This window comes from Salvia hispanica, chromosome 1 (genome assembly GCF_023119035.1).
Source record: "Salvia hispanica cultivar TCC Black 2014 chromosome 1, UniMelb_Shisp_WGS_1.0, whole genome shotgun sequence".
Taxonomy (NCBI): Eukaryota; Viridiplantae; Streptophyta; class Magnoliopsida; order Lamiales; family Lamiaceae; genus Salvia; species Salvia hispanica.
The window spans coordinates 23,786,052-23,804,482 of record NC_062965.1 but is presented as its reverse complement, the minus strand read 5'-3'; the positions used below and the strand labels follow the sequence as shown (position 1 = coordinate 23,804,482).

At 36.7% G+C, this 18,431-nt stretch overlaps 2 protein-coding genes across 2 annotated transcripts; both read right to left on the bottom strand.

The window, feature by feature from the left end:
- Positions 1 to 2,853: 2,853 nt before the first annotated feature.
- Positions 2,854 to 11,474, bottom strand: LOC125200554 (SAC3 family protein A). Its single transcript, XM_048098201.1, has 14 exons — positions 11,122 to 11,474; positions 10,965 to 11,025; positions 9,748 to 10,839; positions 8,577 to 9,026; positions 7,479 to 7,580; positions 6,230 to 6,327; positions 5,977 to 6,136; positions 5,100 to 5,588; positions 4,865 to 5,005; positions 4,598 to 4,657; positions 4,276 to 4,406; positions 3,764 to 3,897; positions 3,445 to 3,680; positions 2,854 to 3,326 (listed from the first exon to the last, which is right to left on the bottom strand). Exons 2-14 carry the CDS (start codon positions 11,007 to 11,009, stop codon positions 3,225 to 3,227), a joined length of 3,240 nt encoding a protein of 1,079 aa, XP_047954158.1. The 5' UTR covers positions 11,010 to 11,025; positions 11,122 to 11,474; the 3' UTR covers positions 2,854 to 3,224.
- Positions 11,475 to 12,555: 1,081 nt separating this feature from the next.
- LOC125201798 (protein MAEA homolog) lies at positions 12,556 to 16,187 on the bottom strand. Its single transcript, XM_048100057.1, has 7 exons — positions 15,793 to 16,187; positions 15,154 to 15,348; positions 14,628 to 14,750; positions 13,419 to 13,604; positions 13,207 to 13,340; positions 12,870 to 13,056; positions 12,556 to 12,792 (listed from the first exon to the last, which is right to left on the bottom strand). The coding sequence occupies exons 1-7, from the start codon at positions 16,105 to 16,107 to the stop codon at positions 12,691 to 12,693; spliced, it is 1,242 nt and encodes a 413-aa protein (XP_047956014.1). The 5' UTR covers positions 16,108 to 16,187; the 3' UTR covers positions 12,556 to 12,690.
- Between the last annotated feature and the right edge of the window lie 2,244 nt (positions 16,188 to 18,431).

Below are 18,431 nucleotides of genomic sequence, written 5' to 3'. Positions count from 1 at the left end.
CACCAAATTCGGCTCGACCCCGCACCAAATCGGAATTGGGGGTCTGTTCAAACGCCAATCTGCCTACTGAGACGATGTCCAAATTCTGGTCCAAGACCACCATCATCGTCATCGTCGAAATACCTTCGCGTGGGTACCTCACACGCCCCAAACGGAGTTCGGATGAGAGAGATATGGCCGTTTGACGAAAGTCGCGCAGAGCTGCCGAGGAACTAACCGTGGCCGGGCGAAAACCGCCCGGCGACAGAAGAAACGCCCGGGCAAGGTCCCAAAATGCCCGGGCGGACGTTTTGGCCGAAAATGTCATTTTTTGAAGCTTTAGAAGACTATTTTCCCTATTATTTTTGTTTTAGTATAAATACTCTTTTTAGGGTTTTCATTCTCAACTTTTGAATATTTGTAAGAGACTATTTCTCCATATTTGAGAGCTCACCTTCTTTATCTTTTGAAAACTTATCAAATTCCTTCGGGTTGCATTCGATCTTTTGTCGGGCTAAGGTTGATTGTAAAGGTATGCTTGCTAGTTCTTGTGTTGCTAGTTTGTGAAGCCATTAGGTGTTTGTATGTGAAAGTGCCTTTGAGATTTCTTTCTTATTCTTCACCTAAATCATAACACTAATCCATCATCTATCCTTTTATCCATTTTTCTTGTTCTATTTCTTGGTTTATCTTGTTTATTTGTTGGGTTTATTTACAAGAATAAGTTCGGGGTAAATTCATGAGTCTTCAATCTAGAAGATTCACATTAATTCTATTATGAAATAAAAAGTGGACTCATATTCCTCTAACTTTTCCAACACATTGTTCTTTACATTTTTTAAAATCCGTGCTCATACCAAATGTGACTCCTATTATGAGACAGAGGGAGTACAATATATCACCATTAAAAACCTTAATCATACACATGATTCTTTCCCCATCCCCTGCATTTCTCCCCCCTAGAATATTAAGCAAATTCAGAACCGAAATCGAATTGAATTAATCAATTAGTTAACCGACGAACTGATACTTTATTCACCTAAAAGATGAATTAAAATAAGCAATGAAAAACCAGTCACGATAGTGAACAACAGGTTTATCTGCCAAAGTTGCATGCATTGAATTACTGTTCTTTACAATTTTTTAAAACTCATGTTCAATGTGACTCCTATTGAGTATACCACCATTATAAACCTTAATCATACTCATGATTCTTCCCCCATCCCCTGCATTTCTCCCCCGTAGAATATTAAGCAAATTCAGAATCGAAATCGAATTGAATCAATCAATTTGTTAACCAACGAATTGATAGTTTATTCAGCTAAAACATGAAGCTAAATAATCAACGAAAACCATTAATGATAGTGAATAAAAGATGATCTGCCAAAGTTACATGCATTGAACAATCAGAATAGCAATGGTCAAAATAGGCACACGAACCTAGAATCATTAAGTCGTAAATTAAATTAAACCTGATTTGAATTACTACTCCCACCGTCTATATCTGGCAATGATTTTAAAAACTTGTTTGACTTTATAAAATAAGATGAGTAGAAAAATCAACAACTAATTTTATATAATAATTTTATAATAAAATGTGAGTTGAATGTGTTAGTAGAATATATAGTTCATTTAAAACAGTAAAAGTGAAATGAGACTGGACTCACAAACAATAACAGCAATCTCACAGAACTATTAATTTAACAAACAATTAATTACTACCAGATTAATCGAAGTTGAGAAAATGGTAAACTGACCGTTTCTTATCGGATTTACTCCCCAGCATATTCTCAGGAGCTTCCTTCCGTTTCCTATCATCATCGGTCACCGCGGTAGACATGCTGCCAAACTCTCCTTTTTCAACTAGCAGATGTTAATTCTTCTTCCACGGATATCTTTTCCTAAGTCATCTCATTTTCTCGACGAATATAGAATATCTTAGTATTTATTATTACCTCTGTCCATAAATATTAGTCTCATTTTGTCATTTTAGAATGTACGCAAAAAATAGTCTCATTTTCTTAAAATGAAAAGTTTCTAATTTTCCCCCTCACATACTTTACATACCATTTCTCTCTATTTCTCTTACTTTATTTAATTTTTTTCTTTTTTTATTTTATTTTACCAATTTCTTTTTCATTAAAACTCATGTCATGTCATCCCTAAATAAGAATATATATTTTACGGAGGAATTATTTGGTCATATCTTTGCTAGTTTAATTTGATTTGTTTAGTTATTTTCGTGTTAGATTTGATATATTTCCCTTAATTTTATTTTTAAGAGATTTTATTGTATCCCACGTATTATAAAATGTATGACGTGGAATTGTCACCTAAATTACACGCTCATATTATTATTAGGTACACTACTCCTTTATATAAATCCCAATTCCTAAACATATATATTTTTGGTAGAGAATCTTATAAAAATTTAACGTTTCCTTATTTTTTTTTCAGTTTCTCATCCTCTAACAGCCTAATAAAATCCATTTAAATAAACTTATTGAGGATCTATTAAAACATTTAAAAGAACCTATAAAACAAAAAAATTGTAAGGGTTTTAAGATGGGTTCTGCTTATAATTATGGAGAATATATTAATTCATTTAGTATGTAGTAATAACTTTCAGAATTCCAAAGATGGTTAAAATAAAGTCACTTTTGATCATATATTATACTGTATAATTTATTGATTCAAATATTTGGTAGGTAAGATGAATAAATAAAATATAATAAGAATACATAATTTAAATCATTCTAAGATAGATAAATTATCTGTCCTATCACCTATCAAACTGCTGGAAAAAAAAAACCATTTTTCAACTCCTGGCAACTGTTTTACCATTTCATAGTTGTAACCATTTTTCTTTCAATATTGAAATATTAAAAATCCTGAAACAATAGTTTCATCATAAAATATTTTGTGGCAATACTCAAAATACAAGAAATTATGTGTGATGAACATACAGTTAACGGTACAACAACGTAGCTTTAGCTACTATTTTTATATCTCAAGTTGTAATCAAAAGAATGATGATTTCTACTTCAATATCAATCCATGTCAATGGCCTACACAATCCTTCTCCGTCAAAAGGTGAGTTCTTGAATCACACCGTTGCAGTCTCTCGTGGCGTCATCTCGTTCGATCTGAGCACGTGGCTGAGGCTGTCGTTCCCGGAGCCTGTCGCCCCATGATCCAACACTCCTATCAGTCACTAGGTCACGTCCGGCACTTCAAACGAAGTCCTATGCTGAACTCCGAGTGAAAAAATCATTAACCGCGAGGTTTGCATCACCATGAGAGACGGCATCTTCAGGCTCTGGCATGTAGAGGCTCGACACGGAAGTCTACACAGGCAAAGAAACATTAACCAAGAAGACACCCAAGCAACGAATGAATCGTCTGAATCCAGCCAAGCAACAGATTAACGAGCATATGTGTCCATGAAAGGGGGAGAGGAATTACCTTCGTGTCGAGTAATGTTTCCTCAGAGCCGTCTGAAATAAGGCAAGCACCATGAGCTTTGAGCCATTCCATGCACTCCTCCACGCCTTCTACTTCTTTCTCATCGCCTGCTTCGCTTGTAGGTGTTGCACTTGAGAAGCCTAGAATCTGGGAAATATACGACACAGGTACTGTAGGACGGTATGAACGAGATATGCACTTCACAGCAGCATATCGCATTTTTTCAACATAAAGATCTGCATTGATAACAGTGGGGAATTTAAAGGACTGGTTGTTTAATAATTATAATAACTCTCTTATAATTTCATTAATGACTAACCCATAAGGAGGGTGCCAAGATTTGGTGCCATCTTGTACAGTTTGAAAAACATCACGTAATTCCCTGATATGACAGCACTGCGAACTGCGAGAGCATGTTTTACTGCTATATCCTTCTTGGCATCATGTGGTAATCTGTCGAACGAAGACAATAACAAAAAGGAATACCATAAATCGACATCTACCATGAAATAGCAGAAACAGTTTATGCATACGAGCTATAGCCAATCTATATCCTTGGAACCAAAAGAAGCATTTCAGCAGCTACCAAACTTCAACCACGTAAGGAAAACAGGCCAATATATGGATTCTGTGGGAATAAAATAAATAAATAAATATATCGTTGAGTGAGCCTCAGGTAGGGGAGACGAGATAATCAACTATAAACAAGGCTATTCAATGTTTCTGCTAATGAAACCTTAAGAATAGTTTAGTCTTTTTCATTCATTTGCTTCTTTCTTGGTTCGTGGATTGGCAACAATAGATAATATAAAGCCAAGCATGGTAACAAACCTTGACATTGCTGACACAAGATCTCTGTTATTATTGGAGTGTAATATAACACATAATAAATTGTATGCTGCGAATTCCATATGGCATCCTGAAATCCCTTCTGCATAAAGAGTTTTCAATTGCGATTGGCACTGCACATGCAAAAAGGCAGAGCTGTAAAAGGTTAAAACATGGTTTACAATATTAATGAATTGTGATCGGCACTTGACATGCAAAACAGGACATCGCGTATAAGAAGACTAACTAATAAAACCAAACAAAATAACGAAAATCAGCATGAAAAGCCGGGTATGCAAGAAATCATAAAGCTGAAAGGGCTAACCTGATTGTACTCTGGCAAGTCCCCAGCTTCTATGGCCATCCGAGCATGAGTTTCATAAACCTAAAATGATGTCAGATATGATATCAGCTGACAGTGTAAACCAAGAAATAGAAGCTGATATATCACACAGTTTTCTCATTGGAAACAATGACCATAAACTACTCAGTGGGATTATAGACATAGTACAAGAACACATTAAAATCAACAACTATGGGAACGAGCAGCATGTAATAAATGATGAGATAAGAGCAGAAAAAATTTAAATACCTTTACTGTAAGCTCATTACGTATATGTTGTACGGTAAGATCTTGCCGGATTGATTTTAACTGATCACATCTATAGAGGTAATTCTTTTGGGAACTTTGAACCATTTCTAAAGCTTTTACTAACACCTCTTCAGGCCTCACCTGAAATTAGCATTAATCACAGAACATAAACTTCCATGACTATAATCACATTGATTCCTTTTTCAAACAAAAAAAAAGAAGCTGGGAAGCTTACCGTTGCTGGATCAGGTGCAGAAGTTAGGCGTAGGTAGCGTTTCTCAATCTCCTGACAGGTTCCCTTAACAGTAAGGGCATCCCAATCAATATCTTCAACAGCCTCACTCCCACTTTCGTCAAAAGTTTTGCTAAGAATCAAAGCACTAGCCCGCCTAGCATGCAAATTACCAGCACCATGATCTTTTGTTCTTAACTTCACTTTTTCTGCCCGGGTTCCATGTCCTCTGTCAAAACGTTTCGAACGGTTTTCACGTTTTCTCTTTTCCTCTGGTGTGTCAGCAAGTGTAATAGCAGCAGAGTAGTACTTCGTCAGACTCTGTTCCTTATCGCTATCACTAGAAGTTTCACCACCATCAGCTGTGTTTATTTCCTCACCAAGACGCTGTCTCTTTGTAGGTCTAGCAGCATTCCTACTGAAAATTTTCTGATCTGTAAAAGAAAATTTTGTGCCCAAACCCACCTTATTCTCTATTTTTCCACCTGAAAACTGCAACGTGCATATGAACACGGTTGGTCACTCAGAATATAAAAAGAACCAGTTTGAGATATAGCACTCATGATTTTGGGCACACGAGCCTATAGATTATTTATAAAGAAGTAGCATTAAATAAAGCTGGCATTTATAACACTGCTCTTAATCTCACCCACACATATCCACTCGAAATTACATACACCCCTTCTAGTCATTGCATAATAAATCAAGTAATAATTTCCAATAACTTAATTAACATTTATAAGCTAAAAATTCTAAGAAGTTGCACCCTGGAAAAGGTATGGGTAAAAATTATCATGGCTATATGTGATATGCAATCAAACCACACCTGCAATTTGTGCATCGAAACAAAAGATGAGCATGACTAATTTCTCAGGAGTACCTGCTTGTTGTTCCAAGTACCATATTTTGGAGTTCCGAAAGACATATTAGAAGTTTTATCAGCCACCTTTTCCTCTTGAATGGGCTCCCATCTACTTTTGGCACGCCGAGTGGGACTCTTTCTTTGTGTTGCAGAAGTCAGTGCTGGAAACTCAGTATCACTGCACAAACGCATTGAGAGTGAGAGAGAGAGAGAGATGTTACTCAATCTCACAGCAATTATTTTTTGTTGCATGGGATGAAAAGAAACATACTACTTGTCAACTGCATCGGTATTCGGAATGGGGAAAAGAGGCTCAATGTCCCAATCTCTTGTGTAAAGTGTACCTTCAGCTGTTGCTTTTGTTATAACCTAGATGAAAAAATGAAAGCAACTTATCAAGACTGAAGGAAGAACTCATAGTGTTCTAATAAAATATGATATAGTTAAGCAATTGAAGGCAACTACCAAATATAGTCAGAGCTGAGTGGGAACTGTTCCAAACATGATAAATCAAATCATAATCAGTATCCCAGATTCATGAACGTCAGAATACTGAACTAAAATTTCCCCAGGCGTCAGGTAGAACATTAACTATTACAATTGTCCAGTCACAACTCACATTAAAGGTAATTTTTGAAGTAGCAGGCACAATCTCAATCTACTTTCATTTGCTAAACTCATAAAAGATAAGAAAATGAAAGTAGAACCCATAGAAAAAGAGGAACTGTTTGAAAAGATAGGGAGTAGGGGCCAAATGAGCTTAAAACTTTGTCATCAGATTTTTCAAGCAGAAACATTAAACAAACAGACCAAACATCATTAGGTTACATACTAAGTATCATATTATTTTCTATGAACTATGGCAAATCCTAAAATATGAAAAAGCCAGGACTGAAATCCCTTATCATGAAGACAGTTCTGTTTTCCTAATACTTTGAAAAATATAACATGTCTTGCTTTGATCACTCAATATACTAACTAAAAGGACTTCTGTGTCAAAATACATCTACGAGAAAGTGATGAGTTGGGGAAGAATACGAAGTCAAATTCCTTACATCATGCTGAAGTGAGAAAAGAAAAGTAGAAAATGATCTAATTGTACAAGTAACATGACTGAAAATATTTCATAGGAACGTTACGAATCACATGAATGGGCTAAAAGCCACCAAATAAAAATAAGTGGTTGATGTAATTATCTTCTTTCCATTGTAACTTCAAATTGATGCATTGGGACAGAGCATCCTATACCATGTATTAATTTGCAGGGCATCCCAAACTAAAGAAACGTTCAGGGCAAGTGGTTAATAATAACAATGTTATTTTTGAGAGAAGCAAATATGTCATGATCTGCAATTCTGAAGAAAACATACATCAATTTAAGCGTTAACACAAGATAAGCGATTTGTGAGAATAAGTCATCCTAGTTATTTTATTTGTGGTGTTTGCATCATTCAAAAGGATAATTTGTCCAGTTCCATTTAATTGTTGCAAAGTACTAGATCTAGTCATAATTGGCATACCTCCTTCATGACAGCTTGGCAAGCTGCCTTTTGCTTATCATTCGTGCAACGAGCTAAAGCCCTCTCAACATAACCACGTAATGACTTCGGAAATACAGCAGGCTGCAAAAGGAAACATAATAAATACAGTACAAATTAATCTAGCAAGCATTCTTTATTCAATCAATTACAAGTACGATGGCATACTATATATGCAGAATTCAATGGGCATTTATTCAGTATAGATGGTAGACAGGTTACGAAATTAATTAAAACACAACCATTGCCAAAGAAACAAAGGCAGATTCTCATTGCTCGTTTATAATGTGAATCATAACTTAAATTTTGAGATACATAAAAAGGCATGCCCCTCAGGTCAGGACAACCATTAACTGAAGCAAATAACGTAAATTACTCCCTCTGTCCCAACCTAGGTGACACATTTCTTTTACGCACGTGTTTTGGGAAAATTATGGAGTAATAAATTGTTAAAGTGGAGAGAAAGTAAAATAAGAGAGAGAATAAAGTCAATTATAATACTCCTTGGACGGAGGGAGTATTAGCTAGGCATATGCATCATAAATTACGTAATCAAATAAAATCAGATCAAGGTAAGAGGCATAACACATTCAAGGAAAGAACAAATTTCCATGTGCAGAGACCAATCTGAGTTCAAACTCCATGTTAACAAGATTGGGCTCTCAAACTCATTCAATTAAAGTAACAACAGATTGGTTATTACCGCAATGTAACCAATGCCAACAGACCTAATTACGAAAAAGTTCGATCCCACCTAACCTTGCCTGATCCTTATATCTTAAACAATGACATTCTGTAAGTAATAAAGTTTCACTCATTTTAGCCAAAATGCTTCAAATATTTCCTTTAGGGCCTCCACATTAGCCAGTGTTTTTGACTCACATTCTTCCAAATTAGTCATTGCCACCATAAACACAGTGTTACTTGAAAGTGGGAGGGTTAAACTTTTCCACTTTTTTCATCCAATAAACTCTATACACTTGTTATAGCACGTAAAGTTTGATTTCTGACTGTGATAATTAACTAAAATTGAAAACAACCGAACAAGATTAAGATATGAAACATAGTAAATAGTCTAACCTTGAGTGTGGGATCAGCTTCCTCTTGTGACACAACCTTTTCATTTGGCTGCTGCATTGCAACACTGATATAGGCTGGTTTTACAAATGTATTAGTTGTTAGGTTATCTTTGTTGGGCTTTGATACACTCGTGGAAAGGTTTGGAGCAATTCTTGGATTGGTTGGAATTTGCATTTTCCCTGTCTTCCGTGAATCTAAAGGCTCGGGAGGTGGAGGGAGAGTTTGGAAGGATGCGTGATGACCCTGAGAAACCTGGTATGGAGCTGCATATAGTGATGTAGACACTTGAGCATATGTAGAGTTCTGTTGATTTTGGAAATTTTCATATGCAGAGATTACTTCTGGTGGCTTTTGAGCATGTGGCTGTAAAATGTTTGATGGGTCATTCTGAAAAGCAGGAGTCCCATGTTTCCAGTAACCATCAGGTGTACTTTCACTAACTGCCACGGGCTGACAACAAAACCACAATATGAGCTCAGATTCTGACGCCTACTCTAATTGGAAGGTATTTTGGAAAGGCTTACCAACATATCATAAATATACTCAATCAAGGGGAAAACAGCATAGTGGCCTTCATGTAGAAGGACCAATAATCATAAAAATGACTGAACAAACTAATAATTGTTTTGCATAATTTCACATCTTCAGTTACGAGGGAAGAACTACTTACCAATTGATGGAAAATGGAAACATGCCCCATCTATTACATGAATGAAATACTAATAAAAAAGAGCCTACCATTTAGCAATAACACACTGATTACTGCTTACACCTATGACTTCATTCACAATTTCTAATGCATAAAAACCTTAAGATATCATTCAACTAGCAAACTGTTACCTAGATAAATATACGAAGAAGTTAACTGCACTTATTCTCTATCCATGGTCATAAATATTACGCAACCTCATAGCATTAATATCAAACAGTGGTGTATAGTTGTGCAAAGTGGGCCTCCTACATCGCGGAAGATGCTGCAGCTTAACCAGGCCTCAATCTTTTTGACGAAGATACTTGCATTATGTTTTTAGTTATAAACTTAAATGCGCAACATATATCAATTAATTTAGATAAAGAAGATAATTGATGATGATGTCAATGCATTTTGAGTTCTTTAACCTTTAATGCTTTTTTCTGACAATATAATAACAAGCAATTGAGACAACCAAACCTGCACAGGAGCTAATTCAGATGAAGTAGATTCTGGCCTCCACGAAGGGGTGTAAGCTGCAGGTATGGAGTTGTTTGAAGTTGTATATTCAATGTTTCCAGCAGGAGCAGAACTAGTAACACTAGATGCAACTGAGACTGGTATATTCTCTGTCCCAGGAGCACAGCTGACCTCCGTTTGAGTTTGATTGTAATAATCCTGCCACTGTTTATACTGCTGCTGATATTGGGCATTTGCAACCGAAGAACTATAGGCTGAATTGGAGTCCTGACTATAGCTCGGATACTGATGAGAACTATATGGTGCATATTGCCCTCCCTGCCACAAGTTGGTCTGTGTACCATATGTGGCACTCGTGTAACTTCCAGACGTCTGATAATCACCAGGATTGTAATAAGTGCTTGAGTAACTTGCAGGTCCAGCATAAGACCCTGTATTTTGAAATGAAGGAATAGGCTGATAAGGAGCACCTGTGTTTTGGTATGCTCCTACATGATGGGGATAAGACTGATTAGGCTGCTGCTGATACTGATTGGTTTGTGGTTGATACTGACTCGTTTGCTGTTGATACTGATCGGGCTGCTGCTGATACTGATTAGGTTGATTGGGTTGCTGCTGATACTGATTGGGTTGCTGCGGATACTGATTCGGTTGGTTGGGTGGCTGCGGATACTGATTCGGTTGGTTGGGTTGCTGCGGATACTGATTGGGCTGGTTGGGTTGCTGCGGATATTGATTGGGTTGCTGCTGATACTGACCAGGCTGTTGCTGATACTGATTGTAGTAAGCCGCATACCCCCCGCTGTTATATCCATAGGGGTCAGTATTCGGATAGGCAGCATAACCATTATACCCTTGTGCCACATTTGTAGACCCTGAACTTGACACCGAGACAGTAGACGCCGCATTCACACCATCTTGAACATTCCCCACAGACGTATCCGGCAGCTGGTCATGATTGTAGCCAGAACTAGAGACAGCTCCATTCTCCCTCAAGTTATGACTCTCCCCTTGTGTAGTCCACGATGCCACAGCACCGTTAGGAGGAAAATAAGATGTCTGAGCTTGCGGCTGCTCAGTCGTTTGATTCGCCTGACCATTGAAAGGTAGGTAAATCAATCATTCAAATGAACTCCAATAAAAGCAAATCTTATTATCCATTCATGAGTATAATCTCTAAAATTGGCTGAAATATGCACTAGGCGAAGAGTAATTACCTCAACAGGGGCAACAGCTTCTGCGTTTTCTCCTTGGTTCATCATCGCCACATTCAAAATCCTAAACACAAAAGGCAAACATCATCAAACACGCCCTCATAATTTTCCCCCCAAAACGAAACGCATAATACACAAACCCTAATATCCAAGCACGAACCTCAAAAGCTCAATTGCTTTTACAGCCGACACCGCAATAAAGATACGCCTTTCTCCTCGAGCTGGAACACAGAGATCGAACGGACCAACGAGAATAACTTTTTTTTGAAAGAGGTGAAAAAAAGTATATGCGCGCGAATGGAATTTGATAATTTGTTGACTTGGTGAATCAGAGCTATGATTAGCGAATGGGAAATTAGCGAATCGAGATTATGTCGAGCAACAATTGATCTGCAAATCTGCGATTGCGAGAAAATCAAGCCGGCGGGGGTAGGGTGGGGGTGCAATGTGGGTTGCCTGCGGAAAATCGGTTGAGGGGTTTGAGGGCTCGCGGAGGGGAAGAAGACGGTTTAGTAATTTTTAATCAAATCTCATGTTGAATATTGACTGCTTTTTCAATAATTTTCTTTTTTCATCAATTAAGAATAAAATTAACCAAAATAAAAACCTCTAATCTATCGTCAGAATTAGCTTGTTGATGCACATGGTGTACCATAATTGAATAAAATTAACGATAAAGTATTCTATTTTTGTTATAGGTTTTAATTTGAATGAAAAAGCAATATCAAAGATAGATAAATGAATTAGCCATACTATTAAAACTACGACATAGAACGAATTCTTGATTTTCAAATTTAACTAGTTAAAGTTAATATTTTGGAAAATATATATTTTTGTCATTAAAATACTCAAACAAACTTATAAATAGGACTTAAGTTGGTAAGAGATTTATTTCCTATGAATTTGGGTCCCTATTTTGATTGCGTGTTGGGTATTTAAATACTTCCGAGTACTATTTTTTGTATTGACTTAGATTGGAACAATTGCTATTTTATGTAAAGAAAAAAAGCAAAAGGATTGAATGCATAAATCGCTTTTCAAATCCATGTACACTATTGATTTCATTAGTCGAAACTCGACATAGTAATGTGTGTATCCCACCTAGAAAAAGTTAGATGTGGTTCATCAGTACAACACTTTTCTCATTGCTCAAACATAGGGCAAATGCATTATACCAAAGAGGCAAAGTGATAGATCCTAAGCCCGGTTTATCGCATAACAAGTCGATAAAGAAAAAGACCAAGACCAATATGTTTGGCCCAAAATGAAGTGAGTGACAACTATGGATGGTAGTTGAATCAGAAATCGATGAGTTGACCCAAACGGACAAAAAAATCATAAGGTCCAGGTGGAAATTTATAACCCTACCTGCACACAATACTCCGATAACCCGATAGGACTGCCTGGCCCAATTGCACGATCACGCGAGGAGCACGAAAAGCCAAACTAAGAAGAAACGATGGCAAAGACAAGCTTCAATGGATGGACCCCAAAACTAGCAAAATAACAAACTCAAATGCTTCCTCTCAAATAATAACAATAATTATAAATAAAAAATAAAAAAACAAATGCCTACTTCATCTTCTTTAACCAATTTCCCAAGAAACAAGAAGTACTTTATTGCAAAGGTTCTGCCTATGTACATGTGTTCAGACAGAAATTCATGTATAGAAACAGATCTGTCATATACAGAGATGAAACCATGAACAATAAGCTCTGGAATTTATTTCTATGAGATGTATGCTTTCAACACTTCAGTGTAGTCGCAAACGAGACCCGTCCTAGGACAAGTGATTTCCCCGTTGTTTTGCTTCGCCATCTCCTCAAGAGCCTGTATGATAGAAGTCAGAGATTAGAATGTTTATTCAAGTTTACAAACAGGCCGACACACTGAAACCGACAGCAGACCTTGGTGCTGTAAACGTAGCCATTCGGCAAGACAAGAGGTGGGTTCTCAGTATCCATGAGCTCTTTAGTTATGTAACACACAAGTTTTGAGTGGTGCTGCTTTGAATATGGAAGTGGCTGAGCTAATTTGCGGAATGCCTCCTGAGATAGAGGATCCTCCTTTGTGCAATCATCTTCGTAACAGAATCTAAGCCGAGTCAAGGCCAAAAGCAAGGCACACGTAGGAATTACTCATCTAAACTTTTAGTTTCGATAGTTAGAAACATCATTCAGAAATTTTCGCATATTCAAACAGGAATATATGGCAAGCACGCAGATGATTGCAAAGTAAGGATACGGGGTCTTCAACGCAGATAAGCCAGCTTGTAAATATATATTCAACAGAGGCTGAAGAGTCATGCCATACAATTTACAGAATTCTTGTTTAAACTGGTCAGCCAAAATATCCCACTGCTTTTCTTCGAACAAGACCTGCAAGCCAGCAATGCAGGTCAAGGCCTAGTTCAGTAAGTTGGAGATAATCAATTCGATAACCAAAACTAGTCCGACCTTGTAGGACTGACAGTCAGTGTTACTCCTGAAAGCAAGGGTTGCCATAACACGCTGCAATTCTTTCATATGTGTAGCTCCCCAAGGTGCTAGGTGCTTTCGAGCATACGTTATCGCTTGCATATTTTCATCAGCTCTAACCAACTCAATGAATTCTTGCAGTCTCAACTGGAACTCAAATTTGCTCTGCAACAGAAGTGTGTGCAGAATAGTCATAGATTACCAAGTGCAAAGACTAGCAAACCTGTACTATCACACAAACTGATATTCAATTAACAATATTCGACAGGCAAATGGTTAACCGGTCAGGTAACATTCAGAAACCTCTACCATGTATTTAAACTCTTTGTTTGAAAGATTGAGTTGCCATGCATGTTTGCAAGCAAAATTGATGTTGACTTTACTCCTTTCAGGGTCAGATCAGTTACATCACTCAGCATAAGAAACTCTAACACATGTTCTGCATTACCTCCCATCAGTGATCTGCCACAGTGATAAACCCTAAATGACAATCAAGTACTGGGTACTCATACCCAGAAATGAGAAATATCTGCCACAGGAATTGCACAATGCAGGAAGGTTGAAGACTATCTTATGACCACTTGCAGAAACATTCAAAAGGAGGTTCATCATAGAATTTGAAAATGAAATTATGCCGGGATTCTTGGTAACAGGATTCTGCTACTGCAGAATACTCATTAGTTGATTCCAAGATCGTTTCACTTGTTTCCCCTATATCCGGATGACTATATTTGGAGGTTTGACAGTATAGGAACTCTGGTGACCTCTGTAATTTCTCATCTTACAGTTTATTGTATCACAAACTTCTAAGTTTATAAGGCAGGACTCAAACTAGCCAGCTTCCATCACATCATTGTATAACAGGAAAAATAATGCGGTTTATATATGATATTTCAACAAAATAAAAATAACAGTTTGTACATATGATTGTAAAACAATTGAGTAAGTTATGCAGTTGTGCAACCATAAATGGCATGTCGAATTCCAATTTTTTAGTACTAATGTTGAGAACCAGGCTTCAGTGTACTGACATATTCTGAATGCCAGAACTTTTAATCCAAGCTATCATATAGCATGTTCAATTTTGATAGGTATTTGGAGAAATAATACATCCATTCCAGCTAAGACCTTTTTATTTTGCTATAAGAAAAGAAAGAAAGTGGAGAAGACAGGTAGAACATAAGTTACCTTTGACTTCTTTAGCCTAGACTTGTTGTCAGAACACCAGGCTAGAGCAGGGCCAACCTTCTTTTTTTGAAGAGCATCGATAACCTTTTTTGCTTCAAGAAACACATCTATATCAACAAGCTCCTGCGGCGACAGAAAAAAACACCATCTGAATGTCATCGTTCCATGTCAATTGGAGAAAGAACATGAAAAAGCAGCACAAGGAGTCGTTGACAAATAACAGGACAAAACTCACAAACAGCCTGTTCTACTTTCCCTATCTATACAAGTAAATAAGCCAAAATCTTCACAATATGCTGAGATTTCTATTTTATTATTTCAAATTTTTAGATGCTTCTTTAGCCAGTGCCAGGTTCCAGGGAGTAAATCATCTCTGAACTCCCCACGATCAATGAAAGGTGATAAACAGAGCCCAAACAGAAAAAATTAGTTGATAAAATTATGGTAACCAAGTCATTCATCTGATTTGGAGAAACAATTGCATACGTCAACCACGTTAGAGATAGTGCATGATGATAAAAATCACCTGAATGTTGCTGCTCTCTGCAAGCTTAACAGCTGTGTCATAATACGACATCCGCAGCATGTAATCAACAAGTATCCTCTTCAGCCGAGTGTTATTCCACTCTGACATATTTTCCAGTTCTGCAGATTCTAGATGTTCCAGACGAGCCCGGCATTTTTGTGCTTGTACGTGCTCCATTCGACTTCCATCTTCCGACTGTCACATCAACCAGTAACTTGTGTAAACGGCTTACTGTTAATATAGTTTCACCGAGTATCCTAACTACCATGACAGAAACCTAATAATTTTGTTGCTGATGTATGTATTACTAACCTATAGAATCGCAATTTCAAGCAGATGATCAAACGAAACAGTACAATGACACATAACAAAAGGAAACTCGAAATCGAAATTAACCTTCTCTTGCGCTAGTCATTTGATCAATCAAATCAAGAAACCAAAATCTAAACCTAGCTTTTCACTAACGAAATTCAATTTGCTTCATCAATTAACTGTTTTATACTTTCTCCGTGTCAACAACCAACAGTTATTTCCAATCTATATATCAATCCACAATTTCCCCAAACACAAACAAATTATAACAAATCCTTTAGGATCTTATTGTAAAAATTACCACGCATAAAATTCAGATGAACATACTTTTCTTTTGAGGCCCTGCAATCGGGAGACGAGAGAGCTGAGTTGATCAACAGCTTCATCTCGCGACAGTTCGGAGTCGGCGACGGCAGAGACTCCGGAGATGACGGCGGATACCTCTTTCTCAACGGCGCGGTGATTGGAGCGGATCGTCTTTTTGTAGTTTTCGAAAGGCACGCGGAGTAACTGATGCTCCAGTTTGAGAGCCTCAGCTAGCTTACCGGATTTAGACGGCGGCGGCGCGGCGGGCGCTGCCGCGACGACGGAGCTGCCGTTTGAGAGCTGTGGATCCACCTCCATCGGCGACGACGACGACATTTTTCCCAAATTTTTTTTGTTTGTTTTTTTTTTCCTCTCTTCTTCTCGTAGTGAAGTGGATCGATCTATCCCTTCAACCGCAAAGATTTGGTTATTAAACTTCCATAAAAATAAAAAAAAAAAAAAAAATTGCACATAAATTTGTGTCAAACGAAATTTTATCCAATTAATTGCACTCAATTAATTAACCCTAATATAATCGTCTTATCTAAGCTTCAAATATCAAAATTCGAGATCACTAGAAGAAAGGTGTCATTATTATGGAAAGGCCACATAAGAAACTTTAGCATTGAACTTATGGTATTATCAATTTTATCGAACTTGTGAGTAATTGGGTGTCATAGGTCAAAAATGATGTTTCTTCCTGATATATCGTAATTGAGTTTAATCTAATTAAGCATCGAACTTTTGAGCTTGTGACATTAAAATTGACTTGTAAGCATTGATAGCCAAGAGTGGCATGTCATTCGGATCGATCACAAGTCCACAACTAACGTTTGAGCATTAGACTTGTGAACGTTATCTTATATGTAAAGCTTGTGAAACAAAATTCGAATTTTGAGTATCGACAACATCAAGTGATGTGCCAATCGGAAAGACTACATTTAATGTCTACGCATCATCTGAGATAGACGTGCCTGTTTCTATTCAACTTTGATTGGATTTTTAAGTTAATTTATTTATGGAATGAAAAAGTAAAATTCTTACTCCCTTCGTCTACCATTTATAGCCTTATTTTGATGGCACAGATTTTAAGAAATTGTTTGACTTTGTAAAAAAAAAATGGGGAAATGAGTTAGCGGCAAGTGAACTCCACTTTTATATATTGGTTTTATAATAGAATGTGAGTGTAATGAATTAAGTACATGCTGGGTTTCCTTACCTAAAATGAAAAAAACAAATGAGACTTTAAACCGCGGACATCCCAAAATAGCAAAACGAGGCATTTTTTCACGAACAGAGGGAGTACATTTTAAGACATGTAGAGCATTCTCAATGCTCTCCCTAAAAACTCCCTTATTTCTCCCCAATTTTTAGCCAACTCTTGCCACATCAGCGCCACATCAGCACCAAAATTTATCCCCAATTTTTAGCCAACTTTTAGCCAACTGTTCCAATGATTTCTCCCTTATTTTTCCCTAACTCAACAAAAAAAAAAAAAAACGCCGAAAAATCGCCGAATCGCGCCTACAGTGGGCGCCGATGATTCGGCGATGAATCGGGAGTTGGCGTTAATTCGGTAGAATTATCGCCGAAACCATCCCAACGGCCGGCGATAACTCGGCGATTTTCAGCGAAAAATCGCCGAGTGTATCGCCGGACCATTGGGAGTGCTCGTATTTACAAAGTTTGTTGGAGAAACTAAAAACCAAAAGTGGATAGTAATGTAGTTTTTGTTTGGGGTAATTACGTCGTACATACAAAATGTTTCAACAATGTTTCAATATTGTACAAAAAGTTTTAATTTATGTATATCATACAAAAAGTTTCATTAGTCTTCAAATTAATAGATTCCATCTAAATAAACTTAACTCCGTTAGTTTTCTTAATTATTATGTTTAATCCTATTCAATAATGGATAAAAGAATTAGAGTTTATTGCAATTTATCTCTGTGCCATCTATTTTTACTGTGTTACATGTTTCTAAACTAAACCACAATCATAGCAATCAAAACTCATAAAATGCAACTGGATTAATCACATACGAGCATATAAACTTACAAGTTTAGCCATATTTAAAATACTACTCCCTTATTCTATTGCTCAGTAAAAATATACACAGCCAAATAGAATAATATGTTGACACACACATCAAACTACAATTTTAATTGATTAAGAAGCAAAAATTAAGCGCAATGTTGAAAAAATTCCACCAACTTCTACGAATCAAAATTTAAGGTTTGAATACTCTCGAATCAAAACTATGAATCAAAAATTTGAGTTGGAATACTCTCAAACAAAATCGAATTGAAATCCCTATTAAATTTGGTGTGTGGGAGTATAATTTATTCAAAGCCCACCAAAATATTTAGAGAAAAATCAAAGTTTACATGTAATTAGAGGGAAAAGTTATCCAGATTTTTTTGGAGCGAAGTTATCTCTTCTTGAGGTAAAATTCTAGTAGTACTATACTGATATGTTGGATGGATTATGGAATAGTTAAGAAAACTAACGGCATTAAATTTATTTAGATGGAATGTATTAATGTGAACACTAACAAAACCTTTTGAATGATACATATGATGTTAAACTTTTTTGTACTTAATTGAAACATCCGTGAAATATTTTGTATTCATGGTGTAATTATCCCTTTTTGTATAGAG

Bases quoted from the DNA above. Each gene is read 5' to 3' on its own strand.
- LOC125200554 (XM_048098201.1), bottom strand. From the start codon at position 11,009: ATGATGAACCAAGGAGAAAACGCAGAAGCTGTTGCCCCTGTTGAG. The intron at 7,581-8,576 runs GTTAGACTATTT...TTCCTTTTGCAG, and splicing joins AAGCTGATCCCACACTCAAG to CCTGCTGTATTTCCGAAGTC. The intron at 4,658-4,864 runs GTATTTAAATTT...ACATCATTTTAG, and splicing joins GTAATGAGCTTACAGTAAAG to GTTTATGAAACTCATGCTCG.
- LOC125201798 (XM_048100057.1), bottom strand. From the start codon at position 16,107: ATGTCGTCGTCGTCGCCGATGGAGGTGGATCCACAGCTCTCAAACGGC. The intron at 15,349-15,792 runs GTATGTTCATCT...TTGATGTGACAG, and splicing joins TGCAGGGCCTCAAAAGAAAA to TCGGAAGATGGAAGTCGAAT. The intron at 13,341-13,418 runs GTCGGACTAGTT...GCTGGCTTGCAG, and splicing joins CTGACTGTCAGTCCTACAAG to GTCTTGTTCGAAGAAAAGCA.